This window comes from Diorhabda sublineata, chromosome 6, assembly GCF_026230105.1.
Source record: "Diorhabda sublineata isolate icDioSubl1.1 chromosome 6, icDioSubl1.1, whole genome shotgun sequence".
NCBI lineage: Eukaryota > Metazoa > Arthropoda > Insecta > Coleoptera > Chrysomelidae > Diorhabda > Diorhabda sublineata.
The window spans coordinates 4,687,628-4,708,865 of NC_079479.1; the positions used below are offsets into that span (position 1 = coordinate 4,687,628).

At 31.4% G+C, this 21,238-nt stretch overlaps 2 protein-coding genes across 2 annotated transcripts; one reads left to right on the top strand and one right to left on the bottom strand.

Moving 5' to 3' along the window:
• Nucleotides 1-1,797: 1,797 nt before the first annotated feature.
• On the top strand, nt 1,798-4,449 carry LOC130445023 (SIFamide-related peptide). Its single transcript, XM_056780487.1, has 3 exons — nt 1,798-1,825; nt 3,002-3,148; nt 4,272-4,449. The coding sequence occupies exons 2-3, from the start codon at nt 3,004-3,006 to the stop codon at nt 4,358-4,360; spliced, it is 234 nt and encodes a 77-aa protein (XP_056636465.1). The 5' UTR covers nt 1,798-1,825; nt 3,002-3,003; the 3' UTR covers nt 4,361-4,449.
• A 456-nt stretch (nt 4,450-4,905) lies between these two features.
• LOC130445024 (steroidogenic acute regulatory protein-like) lies at nt 4,906-17,822 on the bottom strand. Its single transcript, XM_056780488.1, has 9 exons — nt 17,526-17,822; nt 17,240-17,412; nt 16,911-17,069; nt 15,192-15,245; nt 14,992-15,124; nt 14,741-14,919; nt 14,002-14,151; nt 12,377-12,657; nt 4,906-11,416 (listed from the first exon to the last, which is right to left on the bottom strand). Exons 1-9 carry the CDS (start codon nt 17,602-17,604, stop codon nt 11,212-11,214), a joined length of 1,413 nt encoding a protein of 470 aa, XP_056636466.1. The 5' UTR covers nt 17,605-17,822; the 3' UTR covers nt 4,906-11,211.
• Between the last annotated feature and the right edge of the window lie 3,416 nt (nt 17,823-21,238).

A 21,238-nucleotide genomic window follows, 5' to 3' on the forward strand; every position in this document is an offset into this window, starting at 1 on the left:
CAATCTGTACAGTATATGTTTCAAGTTTGAAGACGCCATGTTGTTTAGTATTTGTTTGGCAGCCATATTTGGGAAATTACAAATATTAAGATAAATCCAATACTAAAAAGACAGAAAAAGAATCCATAAGTGGTGAGAAGCCAAAACTTACTGAAGCAAAATGCGAAAAGACGGATTAAAAAAAATAAGATATTAGAAAAACATTCTAGGTACGAAGATGGTGCCAGAAGTATTTGGGCTGAACTAGAGATGGCGGTATTTGTTTAAAAATACCACTGTATGAAAAGTACACAATCTATACAGCTTATGTTACAAGTTTGAAGACGTCAAGTTGTTTAGTATTTGTTCGGCAGCCATCAATAGTGAACGTTTTCAATGAATTTGTAAACATGGAAAAAATGGACTACATTCTTTTTTGGGAGATACTGCTCCTTAATTATCAACAGTAAAATATTGGGTAGCAGAGTTTAAATGAGGCCGTACGACCAGCATCGCAGTGGTCTACCAAATGAGGTGACGACTCCAAAAACGTTGAAGAAATTCCATAATGCAGTATTGGATTATCGTCGACTGAAAGTGCGCTAGCTAGAAGATATAGTAGACATTTCAAAAAGGGCGGAATATCGTTTGTAAACTGAAAATTTGGAAATGAGAAAGCTTTGCGCAAGCTAGTTGTCGCGTTTGCTCACAATGGAACAAAAACAGCGTCATTAAGATGTTTCACAGTAATAGAGCCCAATTTTTGCGCCGTTTCATTACCACGAATGAAACGTGACTCCATCACTTCACACTTAAAACAAAAGAACAATCAAAACAATAGAATGAAAAAGGGAACCGGCTACGATGAAGGCAAAAATCGTTCCATCTGCAGGCAAGGTTATGGCGTCTTTTTTTTTGGGATGAGCGTGGTAGAATTTGCATTAACTATCTTGAAGAAGGAAAATCTATCAACGGAGAGTATTATGCGAACTTATTGTAACGATTGAGCGATATAATCAAACAAAAACGGCCGCATTTGGCTAAGAAGAAAGTGTTTCATTAAGACAATACATCAGCTCACATATCCGTTATTACAATGGCCAAAATCAATGAATTAAAGTTTGACTTCCTATCTCATGAACCATATTCGCCAGATTTAGCCACTTCGGATTATTTTCTGTTCCCAGACTTGATGTTTTAAGATTTTCCAACAATGAACAGGTGATGTTGGCAGATAATGACTATTTTGAGGAGCTTGAGGATTCTTATTATAACAAGGATATCAAACTTATTGAACATCGCTGGGAGAAGTGTATGGAGCTAAAGGAAGAACATGTGGAAAAATTTGAGTTTTGGCCAGGTACTTCATTGACCATCCTCGTAAGTTCTACTACACATTTAATTCCAGTAGATGTATAGAAAACTTTTCTCAGTGTATTCTGTTAGATTATAAATTTTGCGTTAGTAGACTTATTGGGGAATACTATTTTGATTTGTCCAAATTTTTGGGGACATCTTGTATAACATTGTGACAATGTTTCTGAAAAATGCAATTTATTTTCGAGCAATGAACAAACATTTATTGGACACAGCAGAAAATGGTTACTGTAGAATAACTCAATTTATTAGACGGGAATTGAAACATGCTCACCGAGGGAAATTCACGATAATTTATCGAATTAACTTTCAAATATGACAGCAAATGGAATCTTAATTACAAACATCAAAACCCAAGTTTTCATCGAGCATGCTCTACAACACTCTAAACTATAAAAGTTGTGATATTTTTCACAGATATTCAGTCTCCGCCGTTCTTTAGTGTTGAAATATCAACTAATACTTCCAAGTAAGTATTTCTGTTTCCCTTTATCAAAATATTCATTTTCTATAAGATTTTTTAGACGTCTAAACTTTATTTGTTGATTTTAGAAAGTTTCACTATTCAATACACGACTATTAAAATTTGAAAAGTTGTATTTGGTTAGCATAATTCAGCAGCTAATTCAATATCAGTTATACCTAATATTTTCGCACTTTAAGATTTGTAATCAATAATATAAAGCATTATAAAATCCAGTTCTATGAAAATACTAACCCCTATATAACATTAATCATTATTAATCAAGATAAATAGACAAGCATCACTGTTTGTCTTGATAAATTGGCAAAAGGGGCCATTCCAAAATCTAAGTGACAAGAGCAAGAAGAAGAGGACATCATAAGAAAAATATGAAATAATGGAAAATAATGTCGATAAGATCAAAAATGCAAGAAATCTTTGAAAGAAAACAGGCACCATGAAGATTAAATTGAATTAGTTGAAAGCAGCTATGGAGATTTTAGGAAGAATAGGAAAGAAACATTTATCGATAATTCATTCTGTTAACAATTATAAATAACCAATTGCATTTAATCAAACCTTCTAAAGAGAAAGTACCAGGAAAAACCAGACTGATCATCAACATCTTCAACTGGAATAGGGTTTCAATGTGGTGGGTTGATCACTAAAGATCTAATTAAATAAAAAGACAAGTATAAAATAATGGATAAGCCTCAGCTTCAAAACATTCGGACTGATACACTCAACCTATAATAAAAATTAGTGTAAGATAATTAACAAGTTAAAAAAATAATAAATTCGATGAAGAAAATGTTAAATATAAAATCAGTAATAGAATAATTAAAACTATAGGATATAATTTATAACATTCGTTATTAGAATCATTAACATCTTTAACGGAATTTCGAATAAAAGTTTTTCATTTTTTTTTCAAAAAGAAGCTGTATTCCAACTGCTAGGACCGATGGTGATATTCATACTGAATACACTGTTCACACCACCACTACATCAACACTAACAATTATACTGTCTGGCGCGCGTTTCGATAACCAAGTTATCGTCTTCAGAGACAGTTTATCTTCAGTCTCTGAAGACGATAACTTGGTTATCGAAACGCGCGTCAGACAGTATAATTTTTAGTGTTGGTGTAAACAGTATAATATTCAGTATATTTTGTTTCAGATATGAACAGCAAACTTCAAAGGACCCTGGCTATATTTTTCGTGGTAGCTATAGTCATGTTTGGAGTCATATCTTCTTCAGATGCAGCTTATAGAAGACCACCTTTCAATGGATCTATATTTGGAAAACGGACGACAGGAAATAATGGTAGATATACAAAATGCAATTTAATATAAGATACAACAAAATGAATTCCTTCATTATTAGTATTGAAATTTTCTGTAAACTTTTCGACATAAACATTTGCTCCGACCATAACATTGAATCAAAGCTTCGCTCACAGAAAAAAAGTAACACACGGTATTTGAAATGTATGGTAATATCAAGGCAGACTGGGATCGGCCAGAACCCATCCTTGGTGTGGCTAAGGCAGAGAAGGATAGAGACACCTGGCATAGGACAAGCGAAGACATAGATGGACCTTGTGCGTCTCACACGCAAACTAAACAGGCGACACTGCCAATTAAGACGATATCTCCGCACCATGGGCATCGCGGAGGATCCGGAGTGCCGTTGGTGCATGGAGGAGGATGAAACCGCGGACCAAGTCATCTGTGAGTGCTAAGCACTCATACGTGACGAGACTCACAACTTGCCTAATAACATCAAAGGGTTTAAGCCAAAGCACTTAATTGGCTTCTCAAGGCCCATGTGCTCAACGGCCCCTTGGCCGCCCACAATTAACTATGAACATCAAAATGCCGACCATTACACCGCGTATAGTCAAAAAACGATCTGATATTTTATTAAATCTTTATATAAATGAAATTCTCCATACAACATACTTTTTTGTTGTAAATTGCTGTTTTGTCTATCTTTATACAGATACCAATTTTCAGCACTTTATTTCATAAGGATATCTTCCTCTTCTGAAGAAGATGTTGGAAAATCCATGTTTATAGGACGCCAGTTCTGACGTAACTGGTACAAAAATGCGATGGCCCAAGCGCAAGGTAGAGCAAGGGTACTATGCTATGCCCGATGGTCCTCGTTGGGTCCCCACTCTTAGATGTAAACTCTTTTATATACCTTAATATAAATGTTTTCCATTATTTCCATCAATTTTATACTAACACCAGCAACAAAACTCCTCCAGTAGTACTTTCCATGATTGCTTATGGTTACTTTGTATTTCCTTTTAATGTACTCATTTCATATTTTAATTGTCTTGATTCATTTACTTGCAAACGTTCATCCGCATATCCACCTTATGTAATTCTTCTGTTTTAGTTGTAAAAACATATTTTGCTAATTAAAATTTTATTTACAGATTTTGAAAATGCTGGAAAAGCTTTATCAGCAATGTGCGAGATAGCTAGTGAAGCGTGTGCCTCTTGGTTTCCAACTCAAGATAAATAAATCACCGAAAACATACGAACTGAAAACGGACTCGAATAAATTAACCTGAACTTTTGTAAAAAATAAAATTAGATGGAAATAAAGTTATTAAAATCGTAACAGTTTTTCTAAATATTCCATCCAACATATTGTTACCGACGGAAATAATAGTTTTATCAAAATAAAAAAAGTATAGTAATAGAGTAGCATATTGTTAGCAGGTTTCCATTTCAACTCGCGGTGCAGGGAAACAAATCGTTTTTAGTATCAAAATATTGAAGATATTCAAAAAGGGCATTAGATTCTAAAGCCCATATGAATCTTGCCATTCCCATTTTTATAAATTTAAAACGAGTTTATTTTCTCGAAATGATCAGGCATTGAATGTTGTGTAAGTTTACCTATAGTACCGTCGAAACTTATACTTCTTGAACTTTTTACTTCTACGACTCTTTTATTTATATTTGGGGATAATTTGTCTTAATTTTCATAGAAGACTTACACTTCTTGAAAAATAAATTATAGTTTTATTTCAGTGGTAAAAAAAGGTAAAATTGGAATAGGTTATATAAAGAATTCAATTTTATTTTACAATCACAGTCTTTACATTTTTATACAAAATAATCGATATATGTTTTAAGTAAATGCAAAACGAACATTAGGATCTAGGCTTACTTAGCTTTATTCTCTCAGATTATTAATACAAATAAATAATTGAGAAATATAGTAGAATATAAGTAGAGACAAAACATATCAGAAGATTCAATGTACTAATACTACCCAAAAAATAATCATAATTTTAGTAAAACTAAGTGTGTTGAAATTTTTTTGATCTGAATATTTATTCAGGTCTAGCTGATCAAGAGGTAACCAAATTTCCAGACCCTAAAACTCAATTCTATGCTTGAAAAAATATTTGATCGAAATTTTTTTTGCTACGATTAGTTCTAAAATATCTGTAGAAATTCATGGAGGTGCCCTTTTTTATCGACTAAACACCCTAATTTTTTTTCAGATTTTTGGGATCAAAATTGGACCCAAAAATTTATTTTAATTTTTAGTCATTGTCTTGTTCAGACCGGAACAAGCTCGAACATTGAATAAACTATTTTCCCCATGTTTTTGTACATTACTTAAATATAAGATAGTCCCAAAATACTCTACGATACCATTTCATTAATAATAAATAATTATTATTTTAGGGCACATTTATTTTTCCAGAATTCATTAACAAAATTGAACATAGAGACTCAAAAGTTCAGAATAGAGCACAGAAAGTTTTACTTTCCATTTTCGTGTGCTACTCCAACTAAAAATGTAATTGATTTCTTGGTTAAAGTGCTCCATCTTGACCCTTGAGTCTTTCATGTTCTATTTTGTTGAACATAAAAACCCAAATCATTTTTTTTTGTTATAATCTCAATTTTTATTAGAAATGTATTGGAAATAATTATTATAAAAAACGTGGGAACAGTTTTTTTTTCAATGTTTGAGCCTGTTCTAGTCTAAAAATAGTATTCGAAAGAATGGAAACAATACACGATATGTAAGATCTGTCTACTATGACTTTTATAACTATAACTATAAAATTATTGAATCGTCTTCTAAACAACTACTGAAATAAAAATGTTTCAAACTCATATTACAGCATAAACAACTGCCTGCTAAATAAATAACGTATAAAAAACTGAATGTCTATAAAACAATTTATGGACCGATATTGACTTACGGATGTGAAATATGGACTCTCACTAATAGACAAAAAATGCATAGCAAGCTACTAAGATGAAATATCTTAGGCGAAAGGAGATCCAAAAAGAATAGATTAACAATGACCAAGTACGACAAGATCTAGATCATTGAGCGAAGACAGTTCAGTTGGTGGGTCATTTACAAAGAATGGAAGATTCAAGATAAGTGAAGAAAGTATGGGAAGCAAAATTAGACAAAAAAACGAAAAGAAGAAGACCTAAAGCAACAAGGGGTAAAATATTTGGTACTATACATGAGAAAAGAGGCACTACAGGGAGAGAAGCAAAAACAAAGAATGGATAATATGTGTATATAGAAAATAACTGTAAACCAGTATGTGGTACATGTTGATTCGATTATATATATATGTATATAAAAATTATTGAAAAATGAAAAAAAATTTGAATCCAATTTTTATCCCTAAAATGTGAACAAAATCAGTCTATTTTCTCAATAAAAAAGCACCTGTATTTTTTTGGAGAAAATCTTACAGCAAAATAAACGTTTTTAAACATAGAGACCCTAGAAAAAGTTTAGGGATCTGTTAATTCAGTTTAAGAGGTTTCTCAATATGATCTTACTAATAACCACTTCCGAATAAACATTTAGGCGAAGGCTATTTTAACATGCTCATTCCCGCTATAGCATTTACAATTTTGATTGATGAAATAAGTCATTAGGCGGCAACAGTAACAAATTAGGATCATTTATGATACCAGAGAGGAGAAGGAAATATATTAAGAGTACAAATATCCTCTCAAAGTGTGCGACACTATGGAACTTCAGAGTACTACATCTGGGAACATATGAAATGGAAGACAAAGATCTCTGTCAACTACAGCCATACCACATTGTGAATATTCTTAAAAGAGTCCTAGATCAGATTTAAAGACTGAGATCCCTAATATCGCGGCAGGTACTGGTACATACCACTCTAATACCCACATACATACATAGAGTACAAACTACTTAGATATGTTTCATTAGGTAACAGGCTTCAATTTATACCTTTGTTATGATAAATAAAAAGGGCAAAATTGAAAAAATGGGTGATTAAAATACATAACATGTTTGTTAACAATATAAATATAAGTAGCGAAGGGCTTACACATGTTATATCGAAATGAATATGAACTTAACCTAGATAACTTATAGAAAGACAATGAAATTGTTAATGTTTGAAAATATTGAGAAGAATGAAAAAAGTCACTTATCAAATAACATTAACAATTAATTATTAGTCTTTCTATATTTTAGATTTTATTATATAAACGAAATCTTAATGGTATATAGAATTAAATATAAAGTATGAATAGCTGACCCAAGTGACATAACAATCAATTTTTATCAATAATAATAACAAGTATGAAAGAAATCAACAATTAATTAGAGAATAGTGAGTCGATTTGCTTCGAGACAGTGTGTGGGATTATTTTTTTACATTTAATATAACAGTTATCATTTTTTAGATACTGTAGATATTCTAAATATGTAAAACACTCTCACCAACTATTGAGTGATGAATGTTACTAAATACGGAACTTCTCATCGTTTTTGGTATATATCTGACAGTTAAAATCCGTTTTCAGTTAATTCTAGTTTTGACAAGGGAAGATTAGTTTTCATAACCTTATTCTATAAGGTTGGCAACTAAGTACTTTCGCTTTTTACTGATAGAGATCGTTGCTTTATGTTTTGAATAACTTATGTTCGTGCTGTACTTTGTGCCCTTTGTCACGTGATACTGGTCACTTCAGAAGCAAGTAGTGCGTGAGGTTGCGAAGAGACTACATGTATCGCACAGCATAAATGAAAAACACTTAAAATGTCTTGGGTTACTTAAGAAGCTTGATATTTGGATACTCACGAATTGAAAGAAATTCATTCAACACAAACCGACCCTTCTTGAAAGGAATCATCACTGGTAATGAATAATGAATTCTGTACAGTAACATAGTTCGAAAACGGTCATAGAGCAAACACGATGAACCAGCAGAAACCACATCGAAAACTGAAAAACAACAAAAAAAAAACTGGATGAAACAATCAAATAAAAATGGGCAGAATTGTCAAATCGGAAAGGTTTAGTGATCCACACATCTTTGGCCACTCGTGGAAAACTATTGGAGGTTGGGAAGTGATGACAAATCCCCCATACAGCCATGATCTGCCACCATCTGATTAGAGTTTATTTCGAAGTTTGCAGAATTCTTTGAATGGTCAAACTAACGATGATCTTCAATAGTACCTGGTTAAGTTTTTTGTTGATAAGGACCAGAAATTTGCTGGGCGCGGAATCATGAAGCTGAAATAATGATTGCAAAAGTTCATTGAGAAAAATTGAAAATATATAATTGATTAAAAACTATTCTTTGTTAAAAAAAGTGTTTTATTTTACTAATTACAAAACCGAAAATACGTTGTCGCCAAAACTTGTTTTCACTAGTCAAAACTAATGTTTACTAATATCCTCGGCATTTTTTACATATACTAGAATTTACTAGTTTTTTTTTCATTTAATAAAATTTTCAGTTGAAACTGGAGAATTCTACTAATGGAAAACAGTTTCCAGTTGAAAAATGTATTGATTTAAAATTTTATTCTAGTGGAACATTTAAAAATCAGAATTTTTAAAATAAACTACCGGGGCATATTATTATTTTTTGTACAAACCGCGATTAGAAACACAAGATTTTTTCCAGGTGCATCTTACGAAGCCTTGCCATCCACCTGAACCTGAACAATGGTAGAAATACATCCGGTGAAGTTAGACCTCTAATACTATAAACTTTCATTTCAATCGACACTAGTTTTCACTACCCAATAAATAGATGTAGTTAACTCTAGTTTGATTAGTAAAAACTAGTTTTAAATAGAGATGTTTGTTAGAACTAATTTTCCCTAGTCAAAATTAAAATTAACTGAGAACGAATCTTAACTGTTACATATAAATATATATATATATATATAGCATTTCCCAAAAATTTTTTTAAGAAACAGTCAAAAACTATCAGAAGGTTTTTAAATATTCTTGAATTAAAAAAAATTATAAGGTATTCTCACATAGCAACTTGAATTTTTCTCAACACCAGTTTGATTATTCAATAATAAATGAGGTTAGTTTATGCTTACAACCCTTTGAAATAAACAGTTTTTTATAAGCTTAAAAAAGTGTTTAATGTTATAAACAAATGAATATTAGTGAAGTTTTTTTTTTGAAAAATAAATAAGAAACAAATGTTGGATTGTCAACCAAAATATTTTGCTCCTAGTTCGATATCCAGTCATTTAAGATACAATAACAACAATTATTTAATTCAATTTAATTTATTGGGAATGTAACAAGTTTATTAACCCAACCCACAATACCCTAACCAACGTCAACCCCTAAGTGGTTCATGTACAATATTGCAAAACGTACAAGCAATTTGTTGTTGTTGTTGGGGTGGTTAAAAAGATATCAAATTTGTTTTCTAATTTTCAATATAGAAATTTGATTCCAGTGAGAATATATCTTGGCAAAATAATCAAATAATGCGAAATGTATTTAAATTTATGCTGTTAAGAGCACAAAAAAGACCAACTTTCCAATAGAGTTGTATCAACCAAAACGATCGTGAAGTTACTGAAACTCTTGATAATAGAACTAGAACTTAAGTAGTTTGTAAAATATTTCTTTAGAACTGATGCTTGTAAAATAAAAGACTTAATTAAGAACTTGATGATCTTCAAATCGTGTAATTTGGAGGTTATTTTTTTAAATATGATTAATTTCGTTTATTTGGATAGTCCTATATAATTCTATTGACATTCAAAATTTCCAGAACTCCTGAAAATGTTATTTAAACTTAGGACTTGCTTGTTTAAGACCGAGGCTCGTAAAACAAATACTCAGTGCTCTAAATAGAAATGTTGATGAAATGGTTAAAAATAATGTGTAAAATTAAGACTTACGTTTTTAAAAAATCGGTTAAGAACTAAAACTTTAAAATAGAACTTGATTTCAAAAAATTAGAGTTCATGATACTTACTATTCTAATAAATCTTTAAAATGAACATTTATTTTCATGAACTTTTGATAATAAAACGACCTTCATATATAAGACTGTCAGTTTTAAATTAGGACTTATACTATTTAGAACAATCTCAAACCATATCAAAAAACAATGTTAGTACTAATTTTTTTTCACAGAAATATCAACCCAAACAGTTTCGCTCGACGTGGCGGCAACTGGATAAAAGATTTCAATTTGAAGTATGCCGCAAAAAACAGAAAGAAAACTATTGTTTCATGTACGTTTAGTAGTGCTCACTAACCAAGAGATGGCGCTGAAACGAGAACTTAAATAGGATATCTATAGGATGTGGTTTATCTATGGTTATAATCACAGACCTAATTGTTAAAATGGTTCGTGATGGTGCAGTTTATGGAAAAGCGGATCATTTATTTCCGAATTTAACTTTTCCCAGGTAAGCGTGGTTATATTTTAAGTCAGGAAAACAAATTTGTTTATTGCATGTGTCGGGCCAGTTTCTTTGTTAGTATTATTAGGTAAGGTAAACTGTAAACACACTACAAACGCGCGCCAGACAGTGTGATTTCGAGAGTTGGTGTAGTGGTAGTTTAAATAGTGTTCAGTATCTATGGAATAATTAAACTCCTCATTCATTTCTACAGGGCGCTGAAGCTTGAATATGCAACAGAAACTAAAGTATTGGCATTTAGAAGAAAAAAATAACACCAAATTTGTGAAAAAGTCTTTAAAAACATGCAGTCGTCCATTTTAGTGAAGCTAGGTCGATTTTTAAAAATATTACCGCCGTAGAAAACAAAAACCAGTACCGAAATCAGTAGATTCTACAGCCTCCTTCAAATGTTCATGTTGCCTTCATTAGTATTTAATTGTTGCCATTTAAAAGCTAGTTTTGCCCATCTGTACAGTGTTAAGTAGAGGATATTTGATGTATAATTGGAGATTTTCCTATAATATATAATTCTCATGATCTTTGATACTTTTTTTGAACAGATTAAAAAATATACAAAAACTTAAAAATATTTAGGGTGGCAATATCTCTAATATTAGATTAATAAAAAAAAATGATTATCAGTCTTATAAATACTATTTTCTTGAAGATTTTTTCGTCCTAAGATATTGTCGCAGTTCTTCGACGAATGTGAACATCATAGAAGAGAATTCTTTGACTAAAAGACGGTTTGGAACCCACTCTAATTTTAGATCGACATTGAGAATCCAATAGAAGGTACATTTATTTGGATCGTTCTTGAATTCTTCTATTATGAAACCACCAGCACCATTTTCCCCTCTAATACAATAAACAAAATATATTATAAAATATAAACGTATTAAATGTAACTATTTGCAATAACAATGCCCGTTACAAATTTTTTTATGCACATTTTTCAGAATTTATTATATCATTCGCCACTTTTAGTATTTGGAATTTTTATTATATTATTTATTATACCTTTAAACCAATAAAACCTCAACAAAAGAACATTTTATTTTTAGTCTCTAAATAAATATAGTTGGCACTAAAAACTGCCATATTTATAAAATTTTCCAAGCTTTAACAGACAATCCATTTTTTAAAATATAAATTAAAAGAAACAATTTAATCATCTCATTACCAGATAAGTATTAGTTCTTCTTCTTCCACTTATTTTAAAGCTAGCCCCAGTTTCTTCAGTCTCAATCTTAAGATGTCAATAGATACCAGCAGATCTTTTGGCAATTGGCTCGAATGCTTGTGACTTCCACTTTTGTCTTCTTCTTTGTACCCATCTAGTCACAGGCCTGACTAATATCAGACTAGATTTTCTGTCCCGCTCTCGTTTCAGTTGCATATGGCTCTTTATTTATTGTCATAGACTTTATCTTGAGTATAGATACCTTCATATTGAACTGTCTAGCCATTTGGTTGAACACGAAGAGCGTTCCTTATAGATAGTAATTATTTTTGATTATTGCAGTCTATATATTTGCTGCATCAAACATGACTTAAATTCCACTAGTTTTAATCCTATTTAGTTAAAGATTCTATTGCATGGACTATTTCATTAATTACTGATGTCTACAACCATCTTGCTAACTGCTTCTTCTTTTTTTATAAATCTTCTAGTTGAGAATTTTTTAATGCAACAAAAAATGTGCCAATAACTACATTTTTATTCACCTGGTAACCAACTATTAGTTTTTGTACACAAATGAATTATTTTTGGCAAAATCAGTCAATTACTATATTATTAAACAAAAAATAACTTACCTAGTTATCTTGTCTACTTTAGGAACAGAAGGGTGTTCTGTTTTACAGGAAAATATAACAAAAGCATTGTCCATTCTAGTGAAACGTCTCAAGTTTACAAAATCTCTACTGGATACGAGACCTTTGGCGGAATCTTTAGATATCGTATACGTTATATCCGTATATTCGTCTATTGTTTGTATTTTATATGTTTCTTTAACGGAAGTGTTCCATTTTGTCATGTCACATTCCTTATAATATAATTCTTCTACAAGGTATTGCGGTGATGCATCAATTACAGCCTAACAAACATAAATCGATTAATATATACATTCAGTCCCAATTGAAATCGATGAAATCTCAACAATGCATTCTTTATTTTAGTCTATATATGGAGTGTACTTTCCAGGAGTAATAAGAAAAAAAAATTAAACAAAGATTCACATGTTTATTGTGTACGATCCTTAGGCCTACTCTGGACCAGAGGGCAAGTATATTGATACAACTTCACCAGAGCCCAGGGCCTATGGATCTCACAAAAAACATGAACCTTTTCCCACTTTTGATTTAGATCTTCCAATGTTTTTTTAAATTACATTCTATTTGCTCTATTAGAACTGAAAAATAAGTTTTTCTCCCTTTTTCATTTTTTGAATCATGCATTTATGTAAAAGTATAGATATGTATTGCAAAATAATATTTCATATAAAATAATGCTTTGGGTAAGCAAAATAGATTTGGAAAATTGAAATTTTACTATTTCACAAAACCAGATGTTCTGATGTCTATTTTTATACACAAATATATAGATAAAAAAATGAAAATAAGTACAGGTAATATAAGTTAGTTAGTTCAGAAATACTGCAGATTCTGTAAGCAAGCAGTTGAGACAGCAGAGTAAATGTTCTGTCCATATTGAGCAAAATACTCAGATACCCCCAATGAGTAGTTAAAAGTTAATACGAAAAAATTGCTTTTGGGAAAGGTCTATGATTATTGGAGGTAAAACAATGAGATGAACAGTTACGCAGAAAATATATTTTTTTAAGTATAGAGGTAGGGCTTCTGGAAAGACAAACCAACACTCCGCACAATCTACACGGTGTTGTTATCAATACTCATTAGCTGGAATCAAATAATTTTTTTATTACTATTTTCCCGACACCTCTAGCACCATCTTACAGTAATGGAAAATGAATGAAATATGAAGAGGGCATTTTCATACCTGACATATTGAAATAATATATTGCAAGAAGAGTAAATATAAGTAACTAACCAAATCAGTAATAATCTTAGGGAGTGAAACACAGATAATTATTGGATAAACAATATATTACAAAATTAGTAATATCTGGAGAGACTTTTTTTATGTATGTAGGAATATGTATATAAAAAATAAACCTTGTAATTTTGACACAGGAGAACAAAGAAGAAAATAGAAAACCAGAGGATAGGAGAAACACAATAAGATAGAAACATGATCTAGCAAAAAAATGAAAGTGACAGATATTTGTTTAATAGTGAATATTGAAAGATTTTATTTGCTAAAACCTCTTACAACTTACAAATATTCAAATCTTAGTACATAGTGCCTTAAAAAAATTAAAATTACCTCAAATAGTTAGAATAAAAATATCAAAATTTACCTGTAACTTAAATATTTTCTTATTATTACGATCAGCAGACACGAAAATTTTATCATTATTTTTTTCAGTGTGAAGTGTCCAGAGACTGTTTTTAAATAGATTCCACGCCTCCTCGACGGTAGCGGAGGCCAACTTCTTGTAATCATGTTCCTAAAATGTTCATTAAATAAGAAAAATCCGCACTTTATACCATATATGTTGATATACTCGCTATATTTAAGATTAGGATTAGGATTACTCAAAGAACTACTTTCATTATAGACCCCTATGGTATTAACAGAGTCTATTTATTTCATGTTAACTTTCTGCTTTTGATTTAGAGACACTTACCATGTTACAAGAACAACACCTGACCCATCGGATGTTGTCTTATAAATACCTAAAAGCTTTTTTAAAAGTATAATGTACTTCTTGAATATCAGATAAGAGATATTAATCAAATTGTAAAATTATACGAATGAATTTTAAATCATTGAAATCGGAATAGAATTACAGAGTTTATTTGAAACCTGCTAAAATTGTAGTGAAATATTTTTAAATAAATTTATAACCACATAAAGACAAAAGCATTTGCAAGAAATTGTGGCAAGATAAACTTCATTTGAATAGTTCAGTAACTTGAATAATAAGTTAGATACATCAGTATCAATAAAATTAGACTGGATTAACTAGTTTTGTATTATTAACTGCAATTTTCTAGTTTTAGTAAAATAAAAACTATTAACGATGAATTATATACCTCTTTCCTTGATAATCGAACAGGATTGTATAGTCTTGGAGGGTTTGTTTGTTCAACTCTATACAAGGAACCTTCTGGGGATCCTTGTGGAGAGTAAAAATTACCAACGCTTTCAGTATAAACAGATGGAAGCCCTTGAACGTAACTTCTTATAAGAGGAGTTCTTTCAGTCTCTCCAGCTGAAAATGTCAAAAATATAACATTAAACTACTACACTAAAGAGGAAAATAGTTTACTAGTAACCATCTTACCTATAACATATCTATTTGCATAATTTTCTTGTGGAATAACCCGAAAATCTAAAAACCAGGCCTCGCCCCAGGCAAGGATGAATGATACTAAAACTAACAATACTTCAAATACAGGTTGAGAGGAATGTGGCCACTGAAATTTCAATACATTCAATTACTAATCATTTTTTGTCATATATTTATTATTTTACTCAACTCACATCAAAATAAAGCACTTTGGCAATAAGAAAGCCACAAGTTCCAGCTGTTGTAATCTGTAAGCAATAATGTTTTAAGCTAGAGATTATTTCAATCAAAACAATACTTCAAGAATAATGTGAAATCAGGAGTAATAGTTGACCTTATTTACACAAATTTTTACATTCTCGGCCATTCAGTTATATTGCCAAGCATAAAATTAGTAATTTCTTAGTTGATTGCTTGAATAAATAAAAAAGGGCCTCTCACATAGCATTTTTTTGATAAGGTGGTTGGTCTTCTCACAGGTTACTACCCCATTAAATACTGTAGATTCTGTGAGCAAGCCTTAGAGATAGCGGAGCGAATGCTCTGCTCATATTAAGCAAATGACTTGGATACCTCAAAGGAGTAATTTTACAACTTTGGAAAGTGATATAGAAAACCTGTTTTGGCATGATTATTTGTATTTTGGAGCAAATAATATCTTTATTACTGTTTTTCCGACAAAAAGGGCTCTTCAAAAAAATTCCTGAAAACCATTATCAACACATTTTTTTCCCTATCATTTCAAGTCAATTGCAAATTGTTTTTGTAGTAATGTCACTGTCAGTGTATTCCAATGATCATAAATTCAATTATGGCGGCGAGAAAGGTTGGTGTAAGCCTCTCGAGTGTGCATCAAGTACGGCAGCAGTAGGAAGAGATTGAATTACTAACAAAGAAGACCTGGTTCAGGACAATGCAGCTGGAGTTGTTCTCTTTCTCGTTTCTAGTGCTTTGAGAAACCTTGCAGTCACGACAGTTTCCATTCACAATCATCTGCCATTTTCCCGAGAACACCAGATTGCTAAGTTGAATTTTACACAAGAGCACTTGCATTGTTTTCCAATGAATTATGTTTCTGTCTTACTAGCTCAGATATATGTATGTGAAAGAGTGTCATAATGACGAGGCGAGAGATATACTCCAGCGTGTATTGCCGTGAAAATTCCATTTTGTAAAGTATCAGTTATGGTACCTGATGGAGGTTCTAGAAAACCATGTTGTACCTTTCATATTTAATCTTTGAGACGACGCAACTTTTATGCATGATAATGCACGGCCCCATATTACTAAGATAATTACAGATTTCTTCAAGAGATTCAAATAATGCTAATTGTTTGGCACAGTTCAGACACTTAAACCTTAACGGAGACATATGCTTGCCCCCAGAAATTCTAGAGAGCTTCCCAACATACTGGTGCAGGAATGAAACAATCTTCCACAGAAAGTGATCCAAAATTTGATACAAAGCATGCTTTGTTGTTTGTAAGCTGTTATCATTGCCAGATGAGGGAATACTCACCACTGAAGGTCTTAAAATTTCTTTTGTTTCAACAAAAATCATAGCAAAGTGAAATTTATTTTCAATAAACATTAAAAATAGAATTTTTTTTTCAAGCAAACTATATTACAACCAAAAAAAAATCAAGAAACATAAAAATTTTTCAAGTAACTCTAATTTTATGCTTGGCAGTGTATTTCTAATGATGTAACATTTTTAATGGGGTAAAAGAAACATGGTGAGACACTATATAATGAATATAATGTATTAAGACACAAGACATTGTTTTTTACCAAGCACTTAGCTTAAAAATTTACTGTTAACAACTGGATATTGTAATAAAAAGAGACCTAAATGGTGTTCCAGTGAATGTTCTAGAAAAAATCATATTTCAGAAACAAAATCACACACTTACTGATATTATAATCCAGTGACTTTTGTAGAGTGCTGCGTAAAATATGGTTAACATACAAAATCTGCAGAAAGCTACTAACACAATATCAAATAGAGATGTTTGTATATTGTAATGTATCACTTGTTCTGTTAATGCCTTAATGATATACTGCCCATCTAACTACAAATAAATAAAATATTTTCAATACAAATACATAAGCGAAAAATGGGCACAATGGAAATATTGTTTTAAAAATGAAATATTATGCATTGTTAACGTTTTAATTATGTCTCAAATAATTGAATATTACTCTGTAACTGATAAAAATATTAAAACGATAAGCTAATTACCATAACACAAATGATCCACATCAGAGATGTAAACAAAAAATCAAAAGTAACAAATAAACAGAAAAATCTTCGGATGTTGGACATTCTTCCATTGGTTCGTTGACCAGCCAACAAATCTTCCGAAATAATGTAATCCCTAACGGAATGTGCTGTGTTAACACTATATGAATATGCTACAAAAATAGAAGAATTTGTTAAGTCCATATTTTTTTCACATTTAAAGACAATAAAAAACAAATGGCTACTATAAAAATTAATTTTTTATCATATATATTTGTTTACTCACAAACATCAAGCGGAGATTGTGCATTATTACTTTCAGATTGATTGTAGTTCAAAACATTTTCTTGTTCAGGAGTGGTCATTTCTTTTAGTGATATTGACAAAATATTAATTGTTTCTACAACAGCAATTCTAATTCTAAACTTTGGTGTAATCTTATGAATACTTTTATAACTTGATTAAGACATATTTTTAATAAAAAATTTCAGTTTTATTTTGGAATACAATACAAAAGATAAAATGATGTAAACAGATGATAAATGTCAAACACATCGCTATAGCTTTCACGTATTCTTTTGACGTGATACAAGTAATAGCATTTGTCATAGAAATACAAGTATATTAAATGTTATAAAAAATGAATGAAGGATGGATAGAGCTAAACTAACTCATTCATATAGGTTATTTCGGGTGCATTCCACTAAGCACTCACGACCATCACGTTCACGTTTCTACTCCATTTAAGTTCAGAGCGTTATAATCGTAAACCAAAATAGAATGGCTTATGAGGCGTTTTGAGCGTAAAATCAAACTATAAACAAAGCAGTCAAGACACGCAGAGGGCGCCACGAACATAATTTTTTAACAGTTAACAGGACATTTCGACAATACGCGAATCGTCGGTGTTGCAGATTTCTGCGTTTAACTACCAAATGGCCAACGATAGGGAATAATGCAGTAAATAATAAACAAATAATTAGATAAACGAAGAAAAAACAAAAAACAATTATGTACCATATCCCCAAAACATGAAAAGAACCGTTTTTATTTGCAGAATCTTTCTTTTTTATTTCAAAGTTCATATAATCATTCGTTTTTTTCTTTCTTCAGCCTTAAACCGTACAACCCCAAACCAATCACCACAACCCCAGCCCTGCCGAGGAGCAATTCCTATATCAGGGCCAAATCCAATTAATCTCCTCACTATGAAAAATTCCACAACCCACCAAAAAATAACCCCGTCGAATTTCTCTCTCTCTCTCTCTCTCGTACACTATGTGTTGATCAGCTGATTTTGATCCTTGCACCGTGAACAAAGGACTTTTGATTATGCTTCCTTATGATTAATGAACCATTTTGTGAAGTTATTTCAGTATATTATAATTAATTTTTCTTTTGTTATGGAGTAAAATGTGATAAGCTATAATGGTAGTTGTAAACTTAGTTTCTATCGTCTGTCTGTAGTTTGCAATAATAAAAATAATAGGAACTTGATTGAAATTTCACATGTAAGAAGAGAAAAATTGTTGAATGATTTAACAGGGCAGACGTAACCATAACCAAAATAAAATACCTATGCACTCCTTTGTCCTAATAATTTCATATCAGATTTGTGTCGTATTTATCAATGTTAATTAATTTTGATATGTTGTCCTAGCATTATGATTTTTTTATGATCATACGAAAATTAAGTAACTATTTATGTCCATATTTATATATATTTAACAATGAATCGCTACAAGTAAACGGGTCCATGTTGTTCTCAAATGGTATGTACAGTTTTCGGGCACTTTGTCTCTAAATTCATAAGATAGTTACTCATGTTGAATTCTTAAAACTATTCCTTACGCACAGTAATAGTTTAACCAAATAAACGACTCAAAAGATCTTTCGCATAGTTATAAATTGTTTTCAACTCAAGGAGTTTTTGAGGTTATGTTCTAAAATAACCCTCTCGTGTTAATTGATATTAAATATAAATATAAACTTTAGTTTTACTTTTCTTTGATGTACATACCATTTTTAAAATCTGACAACGTTATTTAAATGTGACTTCATAATATTATATCAATTTTTATAGTATAGAACTTTACATGTAATTTTGAATAAATTCACGATATATTTGTTACATAAACTTTTTTAGGCATTATTCTTTTTATACATTGTAATTTTAAAGTGCAAAATGAACTAAAGAAATCTTTTTCATCATTTTAATTCTGTTAAAAGGAAAGTAAAAAAGGCGAAATTCAAGTTACAGAAGATTTAATTTTAATTGCTTCAATTTATTAGCTAAGATTTACAATTTTTCGCTTTTCTAATTGTTACTTTTACAAAGGCAAGTTTGAGGGACAAAAGCGAGTTAATAAATTTGTACTTATACTTTTGTATCCGTAATTTAATTCTGAAAGGAGAAAGGAAGACCTCTGTTCGGCAAAACTGACGGTTTTTAGGTTTCCAGATACGTTTACAAAAAATATTTTACATTTTACTTAACAAACTTGAATGGTTTTTGTTCCACGCAAATTAAATTACTATTCGTTACAAGCAATTAGCTATTTCTTTGAAGAGGAAATAAAATTCTTTCGTAAAATAGATAGACGGTTGGTCCAGCAAAAATAGAAATTAAAAAAATTGACGATAACAATAAATCCACACTGTTGCGCTGACTTCTACGGATCCCATGGACCGAGCACAGAACATAAGAAACTGGTGTGGCATTCAGGGCGCAGCAACAATTTTTCGACATGTCTTCAGATAATAGATTAGAAGTTTTGGACAAGAGAACACCTACACGCTGCAAAGTGTATAGTACTTGAAGAAGAACTGATTGAAAACATCCGTCATGTTATATCGGATGATGTATGGAAAAATTGTTCACCACCCCGAGTGGACCTTGGTCTCCTCAATAATGGACCCCCTTTACATTCTGTCCCTTGCCTTGGATCACCTTATTTTTGGCCTCCCACTTCTCCTTGCATTGTATACTTCAACATTCAAAACTTTTTTGACATTCGGGAGTTTTCTACACGTTGATGTTCGAACCATTGGTTTCTTGGAGCTTTGATGAAACGAATAATGTCTTGGTTATGCACGTGGTCGGTTTTATCAGAATTATATGGGATTCTCAATTTGTCTCCCATTTTTATACCTCCATATGTTCTCCTGATGACTTTTCGTTTGAATCTTTTCAATTTTTTTCATCGTACTCTGTCAACGTCTAAGACTACTGGGCGATTAATAGTTTTGTAGATATGTAGTTTTGAAGTTTGGTCTTCAGTAGACACATAGTTGGCTTTGAATTTAGTTTGTAGTTTCTATTCTTTCCTTGATGGATTATGAGCAGTTTGCATTGTTTTCTATCAGATTCCCAAGGTACTTGAGGTTGTTATTCCCTTGTCCTTGTCCCTTGTCCTTGTCCTCTCTATGTCTTCGAACACCTTCACCTATTTAGTTTTGCTTGATATTAGTGCGATGTTATCGGCGGAGGTATGTATTTGTGTCGACTTGTCAAACATTGTCCACCGTTGGTCAAAATGCTTAAGAATGAACAATAATTATAAACCCCTTCATGGACCACGAATCGATCAATTGGTTGTGCTTGAGCGTTATCAAGTTTCCCAGCTTTTTAGGCACTTCCAGGTCTTCGAGGGGTGCAGTCACTTTGGATCTGTTGAATTGATCAAAGGGTGGTTAAAATTAATCAACATTATCTGACGCAACAAAAAGATTTCGCCAGATGTTCTCCGATTTTAGTTTCAGAAATTTCTTCCAATCTATCGTTCAATATATGGGTTAGAATTTTATATATCCTGTTCAACAACTGTAATTATTGTAGTTTGTTTTGTTGCCCTTCTTATCCACTACCAGAGGTCAAGTTGACTTGAAGTTTCTCAGCTTTCCAGTTTATGTGGATGATTGTAATATCATGTTTACTTCGACATCTCCACCATATTTTAACAACAACTTCTATGGGTTCACTTTCTTCTCTGTAGATCT

What these genes read in the sequence shown, in the direction of transcription:
- LOC130445023 (XM_056780487.1), top strand. Translation starts at nt 3,004, where the DNA reads ATGAACAGCAAACTTCAAAGGACCCTGGCTATATTTTTCGTGGTAGCT. An exon ending in ACGGACGACAGGAAATAATG is followed by an intron (nt 3,149 to 4,271) that starts GTAGATATACAA and finishes TTTTATTTACAG; the next exon opens with ATTTTGAAAATGCTGGAAAA.
- LOC130445024 (XM_056780488.1), bottom strand. Translation starts at nt 17,604, where the DNA reads ATGACCACTCCTGAACAAGAAAATGTTTTGAACTACAATCAATCTGAA. An exon ending in AGAAAATATTTAAGTTACAG is followed by an intron (nt 12,658 to 14,001) that starts GTAAATTTTGAT and finishes TATGTTTGTTAG; the next exon opens with GCTGTAATTGATGCATCACC. An exon ending in AAAGTAGACAAGATAACTAG is followed by an intron (nt 11,417 to 12,376) that starts GTAAGTTATTTT and finishes TTATTGTATTAG; the next exon opens with AGGGGAAAATGGTGCTGGTG.